The sequence below is a fragment of the Ustilaginoidea virens genome, chromosome 1 (assembly GCF_000687475.1).
Source record: "Ustilaginoidea virens chromosome 1, complete sequence".
NCBI lineage: Eukaryota > Fungi > Ascomycota > Sordariomycetes > Hypocreales > Clavicipitaceae > Ustilaginoidea > Ustilaginoidea virens.
This window is the reverse complement of record NC_057316.1, coordinates 3180494-3196273: the sequence shown is the minus strand read 5'-3', so window position 1 is coordinate 3196273 and position 15780 is coordinate 3180494. Positions and strand designations below refer to the sequence as shown.

General features: G+C 53.4%; 6 protein-coding genes across 6 annotated transcripts; 2 read left to right on the top strand and 4 right to left on the bottom strand.

Moving 5' to 3' along the window:
* Positions 1–803: 803 nt before the first annotated feature.
* Positions 804–2372, bottom strand: UV8b_00626 (uncharacterized protein; the record flags this gene model as incomplete). Its single annotated transcript, XM_043138124.1, has 5 exons — positions 804–899; positions 976–1143; positions 1455–1817; positions 2081–2167; positions 2367–2372. 5 exons carry the CDS (start codon positions 2370–2372, stop codon positions 804–806), a joined length of 720 nt encoding a protein of 239 aa, XP_042994058.1.
* Positions 2373–3122: 750 nt separating this feature from the next.
* On the top strand, positions 3123–5614 carry UV8b_00625 (uncharacterized protein; the record flags this gene model as incomplete). Its single annotated transcript, XM_043138123.1, has 6 exons — positions 3123–3236; positions 3313–3585; positions 3662–3784; positions 3855–3970; positions 4074–4626; positions 4757–5614. The coding sequence occupies 6 exons, from the start codon at positions 3123–3125 to the stop codon at positions 5612–5614; spliced, it is 2037 nt and encodes a 678-aa protein (XP_042994057.1).
* A 279-nt stretch (positions 5615–5893) lies between these two features.
* On the bottom strand, positions 5894–7457 carry UV8b_00624 (uncharacterized protein; the record flags this gene model as incomplete). Its single annotated transcript, XM_043138122.1, has 4 exons — positions 5894–5923; positions 6011–7130; positions 7218–7227; positions 7364–7457. The coding sequence occupies 4 exons, from the start codon at positions 7455–7457 to the stop codon at positions 5894–5896; spliced, it is 1254 nt and encodes a 417-aa protein (XP_042994056.1).
* A 749-nt stretch (positions 7458–8206) lies between these two features.
* On the bottom strand, positions 8207–10232 carry UV8b_00623 (uncharacterized protein; the record flags this gene model as incomplete). Its single annotated transcript, XM_043138121.1, has 6 exons — positions 8207–8323; positions 8414–8897; positions 8959–9111; positions 9204–9511; positions 9654–9850; positions 10010–10232. 6 exons carry the CDS (start codon positions 10230–10232, stop codon positions 8207–8209), a joined length of 1482 nt encoding a protein of 493 aa, XP_042994055.1.
* Positions 10233–12123: 1891 nt separating this feature from the next.
* UV8b_00622 (uncharacterized protein) lies at positions 12124–13706 on the top strand (the record flags this gene model as incomplete). Its single annotated transcript, XM_043138120.1, has 8 exons — positions 12124–12165; positions 12324–12342; positions 12448–12573; positions 12673–12695; positions 12763–12800; positions 12909–13309; positions 13431–13587; positions 13679–13706. 8 exons carry the CDS (start codon positions 12124–12126, stop codon positions 13704–13706), a joined length of 834 nt encoding a protein of 277 aa, XP_042994054.1.
* A 426-nt stretch (positions 13707–14132) lies between these two features.
* On the bottom strand, positions 14133–15706 carry UV8b_00621 (uncharacterized protein; the record flags this gene model as incomplete). Its single annotated transcript, XM_043138119.1, has 4 exons — positions 14133–14557; positions 14698–15274; positions 15368–15548; positions 15642–15706. The coding sequence occupies 4 exons, from the start codon at positions 15704–15706 to the stop codon at positions 14133–14135; spliced, it is 1248 nt and encodes a 415-aa protein (XP_042994053.1).
* Positions 15707–15780: the final 74 nt, after the last annotated feature.

Here is a 15780-nt window from a genome sequence, read left to right as displayed (position 1 = left end):
CAATGGCAATGGCAAATGGCGCCTTGGTGTTGGCGGTACGGATCGGATCACTGGGACGGACTTGATCTTCTCAAAGCACGCCTTGGGGTTTTCATGACAAGAGACTCATGTTTATTGTAATCTTTTGGCCTTTTTTTTTTTTTCTTTTTTTCTTTTTTTTTCTTGTTTGTTTGAATTTGGTGCCATCATTTATCGGTCACTGACCGGCAACACTCCATCTGCTGGGTGTCTTTGGAGGTTTTATTCCTACAGTAGCACGGAAACCCTAGCTATAGTCGGGTGTGGAAGAAGTGCAGGTCTTGCACAATCGGCAAAGCTAGGGAATCGACTATTTTCTGAACAGATTGCTATTACAGGTTTGCATGCAGGAAGAGGAGCCTCGCACTGGGACAATCAATATCCCTCTCTCTGCGAGGCATGGGGGCCGCGGCAGCGGCAGCGGCAGCGGCGTCTTGCTGAAAAGCATACTTACATACAATATACAGCATGACTAAAAAAGTGGAGCAGCAATTATTCTCCTAACCATCACCACGTGAGAGGCAAAGAAAGAAATTCAAAAAACTCGGCAAACTCGTCGACTTTTGTCAATTTGGCATCACGAATGCGTCTTTTTGCTACTCCCAAAGTACTCTCTGCCCGACATCTATCACACGGGATGGAAAGGCCCTGCAAAGACTATATATATATAGTCCAGAATAAGTCCCCCTCACTCCAAAAATGCAAAAGCATGCAAAACCCGTAGGACCGAGGTATGAGACCCCTCAAGTTATATCATTACTGTAAAAGAAACGCCGTAATTTTGTTCATTTGTGCATGGATGAAGCGCGACGCTTGCGAGCATCGGCCTTGTGAGCCTTGGCTTCTGCGACACGCTTGGCCAGAATTTGGGCGTATTCGTTCTGCAAAAGACGACGGTCAGTTCGCTTGTTCCCAAACGGCTGCTAGGTGAAGCCACATCTGGTTCAGGGGACTCACGGCCTCATCCTTGACCTTCTCGGCCTGGCGGCGCTTGAGAGCAGCGCGGTGGCGCTTGTGCTGGAGGCGCTGGGGTGTGACTAGTCTCTGGATCTTGGGGGCCTTGGTGTAGGGCTTCTTGCCCTCGCCCTTGGGCTGCACCTCGCGGCGAATGACGTACTTGCGGACCTATCATTTGGGCGGGGCTTGTTATTAGTCTTGGGTGTTGAAAAGGGGGTTTACATTACTCGTCGTCCCCAGGGGATCAGATGGATATGAAGTGGTGGAGAAGAATGGTTTTTTTTTTTTTTTGGCGTGAACTGTGGCTTGTTGGGAGGACGTTTCATAGGAGCCAACAGCAAAAAACGCTTCTCGTCGAGTCTTCTCATCTTTCTTGCATCCCCTGGTTTTCATCTCACTCTCTATCCGGACTGCCCCGACCATCTCCGCAGCTCCGAATAGGCGATGAACGAGTATGGATCGAAGGAAGTGTAACATACATCGTCATCCTTGGTGAGGCCGAAGAACTTTCGGATCTTGGTGGCACGCTTGGGACCCAAGCGCTTTGGGTGGACGACATCGGTCAGGCCGGGGATGTCGGCATCGCCCTGCTTGACGATGCTGAGGGCGAGGACGGAAAGGTCCATGCCGACGATGCAGCCACGGACCGACTTGCGCTTGCGCTCGCCAGTTCGGCGAGGGCGGTAGCATGAGTGGCCTTCAGAGAGCAAAAGACGGACACGGCCCGGGGCCATTACACCTTGCTTCATGGGGAAACCCTGCTTATCATTTCCACCAGTGATGCGGAAGATGTAGCCCTTGAACTCATCCCCAACAGAATCGCCAGCGACTTCGGCACCCATCTGTACAAGACGTACGAGTTAGCCATCAGCGTCTTGGGCGGGGGAAAAGATAAACAGTTCCATGAAACACGAGACGACAGGGCGGGAATAGGATCCCGCTTGCCCGTCGCACCCGCCATCGAGGGGTCAAGAATCGAAGCAATTGCGGAATCAAGTAGAGAGACTCGACGGCGAGGAGAGTATGACGCAGAGGAATACGTCCCCTTGGGGGGGAAGATTGGGCGGGGGGAAAGGTGTGCCGGAGGGAACCGGTGGCAACGTACGCGCTTCTCCATGAAGACGGCGAGCTTGCGCTCGTCTTCAATATCGATGAGCTTTTGGCTGCCATTGGCAGGGTAGGAAATGTTCAACTGCGGTGAGAGAGAGAAATGTTAGCCTGGAGACATATACTCACGACCAAGACTTGCCGACTATTTGGTGCCAGTGTTGAGGTTCTTCCAACGACGCGAAATGCGTGGCAGCTTGCAAAATCTGCAGACAGCACCCGATGGACAATTCTCATGCGAGCAACCGAATCGTGGGAGACGAGGAGGAAGTGAGGCTTTGTACCTTCATCTTGCCAGTATGAAAGGGGCGCAAGTTGACTTGACCTGGCGAGGTGTGAAGCGGTGATGGATGAATTGATAGTATCAAGAAAAATGAGGCTGACGAGAGAAAATGGACAAAATCAAGAAAGTGTGTGCCGCTAGGGTTTCTCTATGCTGTGGCGGCGTGGCCAATGCCGATTCGACAAGACGGGGAATTTGTGGGCCGGGGGCTACATGGGTACATGGGTCTGCCGTGCTCCCGGAGTCCCAGCCATGAGCCACAACCCAGCGCCACAGGAATCTGCCAGTAATGCTGCGCGCCACGTTTGGCTTTACCTGCAATGTTTGAAAGTAGTAAATCTTGACGAGGTTGCCAGGCGCATTGCAACTCGGAAGGACGGTACGGTACGGAGTACGTACAGTTACCAACAAGGTGGGGTTCCCCAGCTCCTTCCTCCCTTCTCAACAGACTTGCTGAATGCTGAACTGCACCTGCACCATAAATCGCGTGCCGATGCGACGTTGGTGGCTTGACATCCCCCAACAGCGAGCTTTGTCGACCTAAAGGGCGACTGCAGAAACTTGGCTACTTGATGCGAGATGCCACAGCTAGTTTGATCGACGACCGACAAGGTGCGTTGGGGGTGAAATTCCGATGCAACCAACGACTTTGTTTGGAGAGCGAGTGCTTCAGGTTTGGGTCTAGCAGCAGCGTCAGGGCGAATAGTCACATGAAATCTACCCCATGCGCCGCCTTTCTCAGTCTCTCCAAGACATGATGTCTTCATCTCGTGGCCCAGAGGAAGAGCCCTCCATGACTGATCTGATTGACTCTGGCCGCCGTTTCTACGAGGTCAAGAAGTACAAGAGGGCCCTCGAGCAGTTCACCAGAGTGAGTAGTTCCCCGTCGCGGCAAAACGCCAACAGGACCCCGGTCTTGCAGCCTCCTGCTAAAATGCCTCTGGCAGGCCATGAAAAGCTGTTCTTGTGCTAGAGGCTTGAGACGTGAGAGGTGCTCATGCAAGAATTTCGAAAAGGTCGCGGCCGAAGGTGGCTCCATCTTCAAGGAAGCCATGTACAATTGCAAATGCGACATAGGCAAGACATTCAACAAGTGCGACAACTATCAACACGCCCAGGCGCTGGATTTTCGAGCCGCAACGTTTGAGGCGTTGGAAAAGCTCGACCGTGCTAAAAAGGACGCCGAATGGATCCTCGAGCTAGCCCCCAGGCTTCCCGATGTAGGTGATGAGAGAGGCTGATGGCCCTTGACTTCGCCTCCAGTCTCAGCATGCTGACGAGGACAATCGGAAAAAGGGGTACCTGCGGCTGGGCAAAATAGCTCGACTGCAAAAGAACAACGAGTTCGCTTGGAAGGTCTACACTGCCGGTATTCACATCAACAGTGATAATGCCGGCAGCTCGTCACTGAAGTTACAGGTCAGTTCTCACCTCAACAATGCCCTTCCCTCTTTAATTCTTCTTCAGGTTGCTAACCGTCTGCATGCAGCAGCTATACAATGCGAGGAAGCCACTGCACAAGCATTTCTCCAGGAAGGATCCTCTGCGTCTTCCCACTGAAATTGTGATGCTCATCTTCTCTTTCCTGGATTTCGTCAACTTACCGTATGGCGCGCATCCCCCACTCAAAAAAAAAAAAAAAAAAAAAAAAAAAAAAAAAAAAAAAAGGAAGAGCTCTTCGGCTTTCTCTGCTAACGCGACTTTGCAGACCATGTTTGGGTGTAAGCAAACACTGGAGACGCATCCTGACAAGCCCCTTGCACGAGCGCCTCTGGAGGAACATGGTGTTCCCTGGCAGAAGCATGAAACGGGCCCCGCGACACGATGTCTTGAAGAAAATGTTGTCTTGGGCTGGCAACGGTGGCGCCAGGAAAATCGTGATCCCTCTACCAAAAACCTTTGTGCTTACTCAACAGAAGTTGATGCTTCTCTTGCAAGCCTCGGCGAGCCTGGAGCACCTGGAAATCGGTCCCCAGTCGGAAGGCTTGTTATTTCCTTCAAACCAGAAGACGTGGCAAAGACTACGGCATGTGTCCATCGATGGAACAGGCGACCCCTCAAAACCAGCTTGGAGTACTGCGAAAATTGCTATAGGCGGGTTCCCTCTTTCCTTTCTCAACAATGCCGCAGAATCTCTGCAACACCTTGGCGTCGTGGGCATTCCAGATCAGTGGTACAGGACGCAATCCATACCCATGCTTCCAAACTTGAAAACACTGCGCATGAGCAATACCTTGACCTCGCGAGATTCATTCCCAATAGTATGTCAACTCTGGGGGAGAAGTCTGTGGGAGAAGAAAGGACGAATGAAGCACGCACGACCAACTTCCCCCAACCCCAAATTTCCCATCTGCATAGTACAACTCGCAGCTGATCTTTGACTCTCTGTAGTTTTTCCTCTCTGACACGTTCCCAAGACTCGAGCAACTATGGATAGGTCCCAACATACCAAATCTCGATTCGAATTTATTAGTTGGCTGGCGAGAAAAGTGGGAGACAGTATGGAATCACCTCAAGGTTCTCATCTTTGAGGTGTCATCTGTCGTTGGCCCAATCTCTCAGGTGGAGAATTCACTCATGACACTCCGTTGCCTGACGTGTCTTAACCACGGCAACACTCTCCGGCACATCCGCTTTGACATCCCATCTGACAACAGCGACCGCCACGGCAGGAACCGCGTTTTCAGCGACAGCCGGTACCTGTACAGTGACGTTGAGCCCCCTCAACAGCCACAATTCCGAAATCTCCGGTCCCTCGGAACCAAAGGCTTCTGCATCTCCCCCGAGGTGTCTAGAGCAGTCTTCTCCGAGGCCTTGATCACAGGCAAGCTCACTTCTCTGGATATCGTTTTTCCGACGGAATCCCTGAACGATCGCATTGGAGACAAGAGCATACACCACCTCAAGGGGTACGACTGGATCCGCGGCGCACCTTGCGTCCGATCACTAGGTTGCTACAAATTCCGCTTCCGGTCCTACCCCCGGAACGACGAAGACCTCCCCCTACCCCAGTTCCTGGCAAGCTTCCCGAACCTAGAAACGCTGAGTATCTTTTCCGAGCACTATGAGGAAGCGGAATTCGCAAGCGTCGTTGCCGCAGTGCTGAGGGTCACGCATCTGAAGACTATATACACAACGTCGGTAAAGGGCGCCGTGATGGACCAGTTACGGAGAGTGGCAGAAAGTGAAGGCGTGACGCTCATCTGGGGCCATGAACCGCAAGTTTGGCCGGTGCCATTGGAGGACTGAAAACTCATGCATGAACGGGGCAAAGTCGGTCCGAAGCAGCATCATTTGGAGCGAGGGAAGGATATGAATTGCCGAGTTTGTAGGAAAAGCGCTTGGGAGATTTCCCCGTCTCTAGATGTGGTTTTTTTTTCCTTTATGAGACGGAAAGAATGCCAAAGCTGGTCATGATAGCATGCATCGTGTACTCGGGGCCGCTGGAAGCAACAGCCGATCCTGTAGCTGTGCGCCAAAGGGTTTCTTCCCATCAAAGCTTTTTCTTGGCCATCCCAAAATCAAACCCTAGCCACGACCCACCTTGAATGATAGAATCTGCTTGATTATGAGCAGAGCGATAAAGCACACGACGAGGAGGGGAGGGGGGGGGGGGGACCGGGCGCAACATGAACAACAACTCACATCATTCTTCCCAACAGCAACATGATCGTCCTCTGCAACTCTCAGCCCCCCGATCCCTTCGACATAGGCAATCGGCGCATCACCCATGACCTTTTTGGCGACGTCACCCACTGTCGACCCCTTCTTGACCAGCACGCAATCTCTAAAGACGAACTTGGACTCGGACGCCCCCGAGCTAAACGTCGCGGTATTCCGCACCGGGAACACAGGCACGAGGCCCAGCATCTCGGCTGCCCTCGTCAAGACTTGCACGACGCCCGTTGACCCGAAGCGATACAGCACCATGTCCTTGAGGTTCTCTATGCGGTTCCGATTCTTGTCGTCCAGCTCCTTGAGGCCGCCGCCCTCGGGGTCCCCCTGCTCAATGAGATCCTCGCGCGTGTCGACAAAGTCGCTCCCCTCGACGTACCGTACGTACCCCTGCTTGGCCATCTTGCGGAGGAAGATCTCGGAGATGGCGGAGCAGAGGACGAGGGTCTCGGGGTCCTGCATCTTGGCGATTTTGGCAATGTTCTTGTCGGCGTCCGGGTGGTCGATCTTGTTGAGGGCGATGACGGTGGGGAACTTTTCGTCGACAAAGGCGTTGACCACGCGGGCGACGGTGTCGTCGGACCACTCCTCGAGGCCTTCCTTGACGGCGGCGCGGTCAAGCGTGCGGCCGACCACGGTGGACGTGGCGCCGTATCCGGAGAACTGGCCCTGCAGGGTTTCCGCGGCTGTGGCCTTGACGGCGACGTGCCGCCGTCGCACGCTCGGCCACTTCTGCATCAGGTTGCCGAGGATCCAGGCCACGATCTCGCTTCGCAGCCAGGCAATGTCGACGGAAGGGTCGTAGCCCCTGGTCTCCTTGCCCTCGGCGTCGACGGTGCCGGACGCGTCGACGACGTGGATGAGGGCGTCGGCGTGGCGGAGGTCGTCAAGGAACTTGTTGCCTAGGCCGCGGCCCTGGTGCGCCCCCGGCACCAGGCCGGCCACGTCGAGGAGTTCTATCGGCACGGAGCGGCGGCCGTCGACGCACGCGCCGTAGTTGGGTCTGCAGCGGTCCGAGACCTTGTGCCGCGCGCACGCGCAGTCTATTTGGAGGTAGCCAATCGCCCGCTGGGGATCGATGGTTGTGAAACTAATGAGAGATTGGCCCCTTTTGCGTCAGTCTTGCTGGCTGTTCAAACACGTTGCGGCAGACCAAGGGCCTTTTTTTGGTACGAACGGAAAGTTGCCTGTTGTTGGGGAAGGGGGTCAGATGATGATGATGATGGGTGCAAGCGGGCTTTTTTTTTTACTCTGCCCGGGTAGAGTTCCTCGCGGCTCGGGTCTTATTTTTTCTCCTTCTCTCTCTCCCTTTTGCAGACTTACCGACTTTGGATGAAGCGTCTGTGAGGCTGTTCAGCGTTGTGCTCTTGCCCGCCGAGGGTTTGCCTACCAGGCCAATGAGCGGATCGCGAGGCATGGCGGCCGGGTCGGATGTGTGTGTGATTTGGACAATGCAGAGGCTCGACAGAATAACAAGGAACACGGGGGCCAAGCTGATGGATGCAAGTGGGTTAGAGTCGAGGCCTTGGTTGAGAACGGTTTCTCCCTTCCGGGAAATTAATTCTGCCGCGGGCCAGGCATTGAATGGTAAAGGTGGTGGTGTTTGGCTTGGCAGGTGCAAAGTCGCAAAATCCTGGCTTTGAAATTGATTGGTACATGTACTGTAGTTCGGTACGGGAGTACGGAGACTGTGTACGGAAGTAGGTACCTAGGTAGGTACTTATATGTAGGCATCTAACCTACCTATGTACCGTAAATACCAGAAGTCTCCCAGAGTCTCCCATTCGTTCGTCTTCAGCGGATAGCAGGGTCAGGGTTGGCGGGTTTGAGCATCGATGTGTCTCCGTCACGGCCAATTCCTTTCTCCGATGCATGCATTAATTAGCAAACTACGGATAAAGATAGCTCGAGCGCCTTAGCCTTTGACGCTGCACGGCCTTGCTTGTCGGGAATGAGGGCTTCAGGTCTTGTGGCATGCGACTCCCAATGCCCCGTTCAGCAAACATCGTCACCGGTTGTCTGACCATCTGTTGACGTACAGCGATACTCCAAGCTCTTCTGCAGCAAAAAGGGTCAGCTTCACCTTCACGTCACATCCCATCATTCATGCGTGCATCATGTCTGTTTGCTTTGGCCATTATCCATCCCAGTTCGGAAATGGGGCCGTCACAAATGTCGCCTTTCGACTCGCACGTAGAACTCGGATTGCGAAAAGATGCCGCAATCGAAAATCTTCCAAGGATTCGTCGGGTCGCATACCGAGAATTGAAAGTGGTGGAGAAGCTGATTCCATGGTTGCATTAGCATTCCGTTCTACGAGATGGAAAAACGTAAATGTTACCGGTTCCAGAACGCTGTCAGGGTTACGATTACCTGCACAAATACCTTGTTCAGCTCCATAAGTGCAACGGACTGCCCTAGACACTGCCACCGGCCATGACTGAAGATAAGGTCCAAGGCACTTTCCATCTTCTCCAGGGCCGCGGGGGAGCTTTCCAGCCATCTTTCGGGCCTAAACTCCCTTGAGTCTTGGCCCCAGATGTCCTCACGACGAAAGATACCCCATGCACAAGAGCCGACCCGGGTTCCTCCGGGAATGAACACGCCCTTCCAGTAGTCTCCTCCTGGTGGTGCTTGCTTTGACATGAGACCGACGACTGGGGGGAATATGCGAAGGCCTTCTTTAATAACTGCTTGTAGAAATGGCATCTGGCGAGCACTGGCATCGGAAATCACGGCAGTCGTGATTCCCATGCCGTCGATTTCACGTTGCAGTTTTGCCAGCACCCGTGGGGTTGTGATGATGTGGAGAAGGGTTGACCGGATGGCAGTAGCTGTGGTGTCGGACCCTGCAACACTGAGAAACAGGTTGCGTGTAAGTGTTACATGGCCGTAGACGACAGTATCAATGGGCATACATCTGGAGAAGAATTTCCGATTCAGCTTCTTCTTGCGTCAATCCGTGAGCGACAAACGATCCAAGCATGTCCTTGTGGACCTTCTTCTGTGGGCCGAAACGCTCCGCGGCCACAGACTTGGCGATGCTAGCTTCTTCTTCAGTATCCATGGACCTACAATCTACCGCGGAGAATGGGCAAATCAATCAGAACTTGCGGGGCAATACCTCGTTACTCTCCCAAATCCAAGCCTGTCTCTTTCGGACGGAACTGCCGGCTTGAAAAGGGGTAGAGAAAGCAGGGTAACCAAAACAGGAACGACCGTCGTCATCATCGTCGCGGGAAGAGTCCTTTCGACCGTCTCGATGTACTTGTAGACGTCGGAGTCGGTCTGGACGAAGCCAAACGGTGTGCTAAAGGCAAGGTCCGAAATGACGTCCAAGGTGAAATACTGCGCCTTTTTCGCAAAATCGACCGCTGCTCCCTTGTCTGCGTACTTGGCCAACAATTCCCTCAGGCGTATGATGTTTTGGTCGATTTTGGCCTCGATGTCATGCATCTCCCGACCGGAATACTAAGGCAAAGGATGAAGCACGGTCAGCGGCCATGCGTACTACGTACAGTTGGCTGTTTACCCGTCATGGCAACGAGGAACAGAGCTGTTCTGTCTACAACTGCTAGGCGCCAGGCCAAGTGGGAGCTCGGTATGTACTGACCCCAGCAGCCATTTTTGCTCGCAATTTCTTGTGGTCGCCTTCGTTTCTCAAGGACAGAAAGTTGTCTCTGCTTGGATCGAACCGCATGCCATGATACCAACTGGAGCGCCGATACTCCGACCGCACACCGTACATGTGCTTGACAAGATCCGGATCGCTGGTTATTAGGTCATTAGGCCCGATCCGAGCGATGGAGCCTGGTGGGCAAAGGTCAATGTCAGTTAGCTTTGTTGTTTTTTTCAAAGGCGACCTTGATATCTGCGCCGAACCGGGCCGACAGAGATTCAATCCAGATTCTAGAGCAAATTGGAGAAAACCAGCAATGATGCAGGGGGTTGGTTGGTTGGTTCACAAACCATATTTTTGCGTAACATTCCAAAAATGCAAGTAAGCGTTGCCGCTGCCCACTGTTCGGAGAAGCCATAAGCGGGAGAAGCTGGCAAAGAAAGGGCCCTTGAAGCTTCGAAGGCGAAGATACTGCCTCGAACTCGACACGATGGAGACCAGAACAACGGCAATGAGGAAAAGCTGCATGCAGCCCGACTGAGATAGGCCGCGGAGCACGGAGTCGACGACCATGGCTGAGGCAGAAGCAGCAGGAGCAGCAGGAGCAGCAGAAGCAGCAGAAATCGCCAGCTGGCGACCGGTGGTTGCAGCTGCTGTCCGGTCGTATGGACTGCAGCTTGAGCCTGCTGGCACTGGTGACGGCTTCTTGTACTACTTCTTCTTTTCTTCTCCCCTCTTCCTCGTCTCTGCATGTGCCCACCTCTTCCGTCCTTTCTTTCCCTTCTTAAGCCAACTTAGGTACCTTGTTGGGAGCTGCGGACTTGTTGCGGACGGGGGGGGGGGGGGGGGGGGGGGGGGTGCGCCCTTTCAGCCGTCAGTTGGCACAGCCGAATCAAGGACAAAGCCACTCAGCCATGTCTCGATTTCATGAACGACTGTATTCGAGGAGCAGGGCCTTTATCAACATCAATGGCCAATGAGGAGGTGAGATGTAGGCTTGCGCCCCAGCACGATGCTTGCATATGGAAGCCTGGTTCATTCCCTCTGACGACATGCCAGCCAAAGTGAGTTACTTCGGCAGTTCCTTGTCAACGCCCTGACACCAATAGGATGACAACATATTTATCGTGAGGGGGTGAGGGGGGGGGAGACCAAGCCCAAAGACGACCGGAAAGCTAGTGTGGGCAAAGCGCCAACTTTAGATAACAGAGAGCCCATTGACTCAGCTCTCCTCTCTCCTCCTCGGTACTCGCCTTGGTCAACAATGACATCTGCATGTCAGCAGCAGTCGGCAGCAATCGGACTGATCAGGTCTCGGCTGGCTAGGCCGCATCCCCGTCGCCCAACCCACTGATTCCGGCTGCCAATGAGCATACCGGCCAGACATGAGCGCAAAGTACGTGCTGGCTCTAACCAGACGACTTACAACTTCACAGACCATTGAGCTCGGGAGGGTGCCTGGGAAGGGATCAAATGTACAAGTCCAGTCATGGTGTTTATGGGCGGAAGACTTGAGGGACAAGTCACGAGAATCCGCTCGTCTCGTCGCAGAAAAAAAAAATCAGGCGGTGGCGCGCGCTTGGCTGGCCCTTTGGCCTTGCACATCCATGTATTGACTGACCGTCTCATCTCTCACATTGCTGCGAACTTTGTCCCCGTGGGCCATGGGAATTAGAGAATTGAGGCTTGCAGCAAACTCAAAAGCCATTATATCAGTATCATGTTCCTCTGCGGGCGGCCGTCGCTGTTCTGCGCAAATGTCGCGTAGCTTACTCCGTGACGAAACGAGACCTGTCAGTCAGTATGAACGACGAGCACGAGCACGAGCAGCAGCCTGGCCCTGGCTCAGGCGCGACCCTTCCTAAGCATTCCACATGCAATCAGGCGGACAAGGCGGGCACGGTGGGCACAGCGGGCACAGCGGATCAATTAGGCGAGCCAGCCGCCACCGACACCGCTGCGACAAGCGGCTCTGCGCTGCGAGTAGACATGGAGGCATGTACCAGACTGTATCAATTCCATCCCAACCGTCACCGGGCGGCGATTATTGTCAAAACAGAGAACAGAGTTGAGCCTACTTGTTACTGTACCATCGTCACAATCAATGATCAATCAGTGGCTCATGTCAGTCCGTTTGAAACAAACTTCTAGGCCTCGTCAGACGATGACGTGCCACTTTCAGACGTCGACTCGGCCCTAGGGGTGCGCACGGTTCCTGCTCTTCGCCAAAGTGCGTGCGTGATTCGTCGTGGATATCTTGAGTTGACGGCAACCAGGACGACCAAGCCAGCATCACAACGTCGCTGCGGTCAAGCATCTTGCGATATCGCCAAGAAAATGGCCGGACTTACCATTCATACCTGGAATCTAGTTCCTCCAGCCCCCCCTCCCTCTCGGGCATGGTGCTCTGGTGTTGCCGGGTTTCAGTCAGTCACTGATGTCTGCATTCAAAAACACTTGATGCATGAGCTGCGCTGCAGTAAACTACGTTCTTCCAAACGACGAGGTAACATTGCTTGTCCATCGATATCCGCAGCTACCGTATCCAAGCCCTCCCATCCTCGTTGCGCGCCACCGTCCGAGTAACAACTGGAGTTGGAGTGTGCTAATCTAATTTCTTCCTTCCGTCTGGTCCTTCCTTCCCTCCCTCCCTTCTTGGAACAGCTGGAACAAGATCGCCTGGGTAAAGACCGAGCAAGCACTCAATAGCACTACCATTACAACTGCATAACCATAACCATGGATGCAGTGATACATGTCTGAAATAGCATCGCTGACGCCCTTGCAGATCTGCAGCACCACTTGTTTACGCTCACCCTTGGCGGTAGGATCTACAACGCGCCAATCGACGAGCCTAGAATCAGTACGATTCTCGATGCTGGCACTGGCACTGGGGTTCGGGCCATCGATATGGGTGCGTCTTGTTGTAGTTGCACGACTCTCTCTCCAACGGATTTTCTCTTCACAGTGCTGACAATGCTGGCAATGCTGACGTCGAGCTTCGGTGGTCCAGGAGACAAGCTTTCCCATGTCGAGGTATTTAGGACATCAATCCGCCCCTGTTCAAGAAGAAAGCGGGACTAATCAGGACATGCGAAAACAGGTTGTGGGAATCGACATCAGTCCCATTCAGCCGAGCTTGTCCGTACGAGCCCTCAGCTAGCCATTCCTCTCACTCTCCCTCTTCTCTCCTGCACTCCGCACGTAGGGCAACTCACCAAACAAAGAATTGACTGGTCCTTGTTTTAGCGTCCCACCCAACGTCTCCTTTGTGATTGACGATCTAGAGTTGGAATGGGCGGATCCACACCCCTATGACTTCATCTTTGGCCGCATGCTTGTAGGCTCGATTGGAGATTGGCCCAACTTTATCCGCCAAAGCTTTGAGAACCTGAAATCCGGCGGCTGGCTCGAACTTCAAGATATCGTCATGCTGCCTCAATGTGCCGACGGCACCATGAAGGAGGGTTCCAGCATCAAGAAGTGGGGCGACACCATGCTGGAGCCCTGCGCCGTTCTCCAGCGTTATGGCGACAGCGCCTTGAGGTATAAGCAGCAGATGATTGATGCTGGATTCACCAATGTTACCGAGGTCCAGTACCGATGGCCCACCAACACCTGGCCGAGAGATGCGCACGATCGAGAGCTGGGTAAGTTTTTCTTTGCTCGCATTCGTTTGGGAGCAGATGGCAGAATGACTGAAAGTGTGTGTGGTACATTACTCTGGAATCGGGAGGGAAGCGCTGACTTGTCGTCGTCGGGTGGAAACAGGCTTCTGGAGCTACCACAACATTGTTGGCGGTCTGTCTGGGCTGAGTCTTGCTCTGTTCACGCGCTCGTTGGGTTGGTCAGCATACCGTGTTGAAGTATTCTTGACGAGTGTGAGAAAGGAGATGAAGGATAAAAACGTGCATGCTTGGTGGCCTATGTAAGTGCGGATACACCCCGAGTCTTTTCCCCCTTTCGTCTTCTCGCCTGTCGTGATGTTCCTTGTGCAAAAAATCTGACCCGCAGGATAGATACGTGGTGTACGGTCAGAAGCCGTGAATTTCTTAATGACCCGCGTCATCTTTTCCGTGGGGTGCTCGGGGAGATTTGAGGTCAAGGGAGACATCAAGCCTACAGAAGTCTGCTCCTGCCAACGTGTGTGTGCGTGTGTGCGTGTGTGCGTGCGTGCGTGTGTGAGGGAAGAGATACTCTTGCAACAGCCAGTATGGTGTTTTCTTTCTTGTCAAAGAATGATATTGCCTGCCAGAGTGCCATTAGTGTCCAACTGCAGTCGTTGAGAGAAATAATCGACATCATAGTGACCCAAGTGCTCATGACTCGGCAATTCACGGCATTCAACCACTCGCTTCTTTCCAAGATGCCAGATATGTACATTTTTTTGCGTAGAGTAGATAGATGGTGGATTGCTTTTGCTTTTTTTTTTTCCAGTCATTTTTTCCGCCCCAAAATATCCGAGATTTTAAATCATGCTTCATTAACCCAAAGGGAAGCCATACCCATGCCGGTTCCAATACACATGGAGGTGAGAAGAACCTTCCTTTTCCGACGGCGCAGTTCACTCAAGCCCGTCACAACTTGTCTAGCACCAGTTGTTCCCAGAGGGTGGCCCAAGGCAATGGCACCACCGCGAGGGTTCATCTTCTCCCAATCCACTTGCAACTTATCACGGCAGTAGACGGCCATGGTAGCAAAGGCCTCGTTGATCTCGACAACGTCGACATCTGCCAAAGAGAGGTTGTGGATGGACAACAACTTGGGAATAGCGACGCTGGGGCCGATACCCATGATACGAGGAGCAAGGCCTGCAACAGTCGAGCCGACATACTTGGCTAGAATGGGCTGGCCGAGCTTGACGGCAGTTGACCGCTTCATAAGAATGACGGCCGAGGCTATCTTACGTGTCAGTAGACGCAAAACACTTTGCATAATGACGATGTTTTCCGTAGAAACTAATCCGAGAGTATTTCCAAAAAAAAAAAAAAAAAAAGAAAAAAAAAAGAAAAGAAAAGAAAGAAAAGAAAAGACTCACCACCGTCAGTGACTTGACTGGCGTTGCCACCTGTAGTCAAGTTACCCCATTGAGGAAAAGCGGCTCGAATCTTGCCGAGGCCCTCAGCCGTAGTACCGGGTCGAATACCCTCATCCCTCGTCAGAGTGACTTCCTTGACCTCACCATCGGGGCCCTTGACCTTGGTGGTTATGGGTACAATCTCGTCATCGAACCAGCCAGCCTTTTGAGCGGCCTCGGCACGCTGGAAACTGGTGGCAGAGTACTTGTCCAACTCTTCTCGGGAGAGATTGAAGTCGCGGCCAACATTTTCGCTGGTCCATCCCATGGGCTGCATGCAGTCAGCAGCCTCTTGACTGGCGGACAGGACAGCCTCGTCAAAAGGGGCATCGGGACGGTCGCCACCAACGGACATGGACTCGGCGCCGCCCGCAATACCGATTTCGATGGAGTTGTTGGAAATGGAGTGGGCAATGTCGGCAATCGCCTTTAGACCCGATGAGCAGAATCGATTGACGGTGCTGGCACCAGCAGTGTTGGGGAAGCCAGCGGAAAGGGCAGCGGCACGAAGCTTGTAGGCCGCTTTGCCATCAGAGACCTAAGAGCAGACATGTCAGCGAGAATTCGCCGCCATGAAGGACGGAAGGCGCCGCGAGAATGACGTGGGCTGAGGGTCAAGGGTGAAGCGTACGTTACCGAAGCAGATATCTTCAACGAGAGCAGGATCCAGGTTGCAGCGCTCGCGAACTTGTTTGAGGAGCGCGTACATCATGTACTCGAGGCTGGTATCCTTGAAGCCACCTTTTTTAGCCTTGGTGAGCGGCGTTCGAACCGCCAGCGTGATGACGATGTCATCAGGGTTCTTGGACTGGCTGCAAGATGACAAAGGTCAGCAAGCATCCAGAAAACCAAACTTCAGATTGAGTGTGGAATGGCCATCCCGAGAGTGGAAGGGGGCAACTTGCATTTGATTCAGCGACGACCCAGGGGCCAAGTGCTTGATGATGGAACCGATGCGCTCTACAGCCATTGCGCAAGACGAGGCGATTTTCTCGGAGAAGTAAGAAGTCAACGGATGATTTCAGAGGGGCAGGAGACGGCATC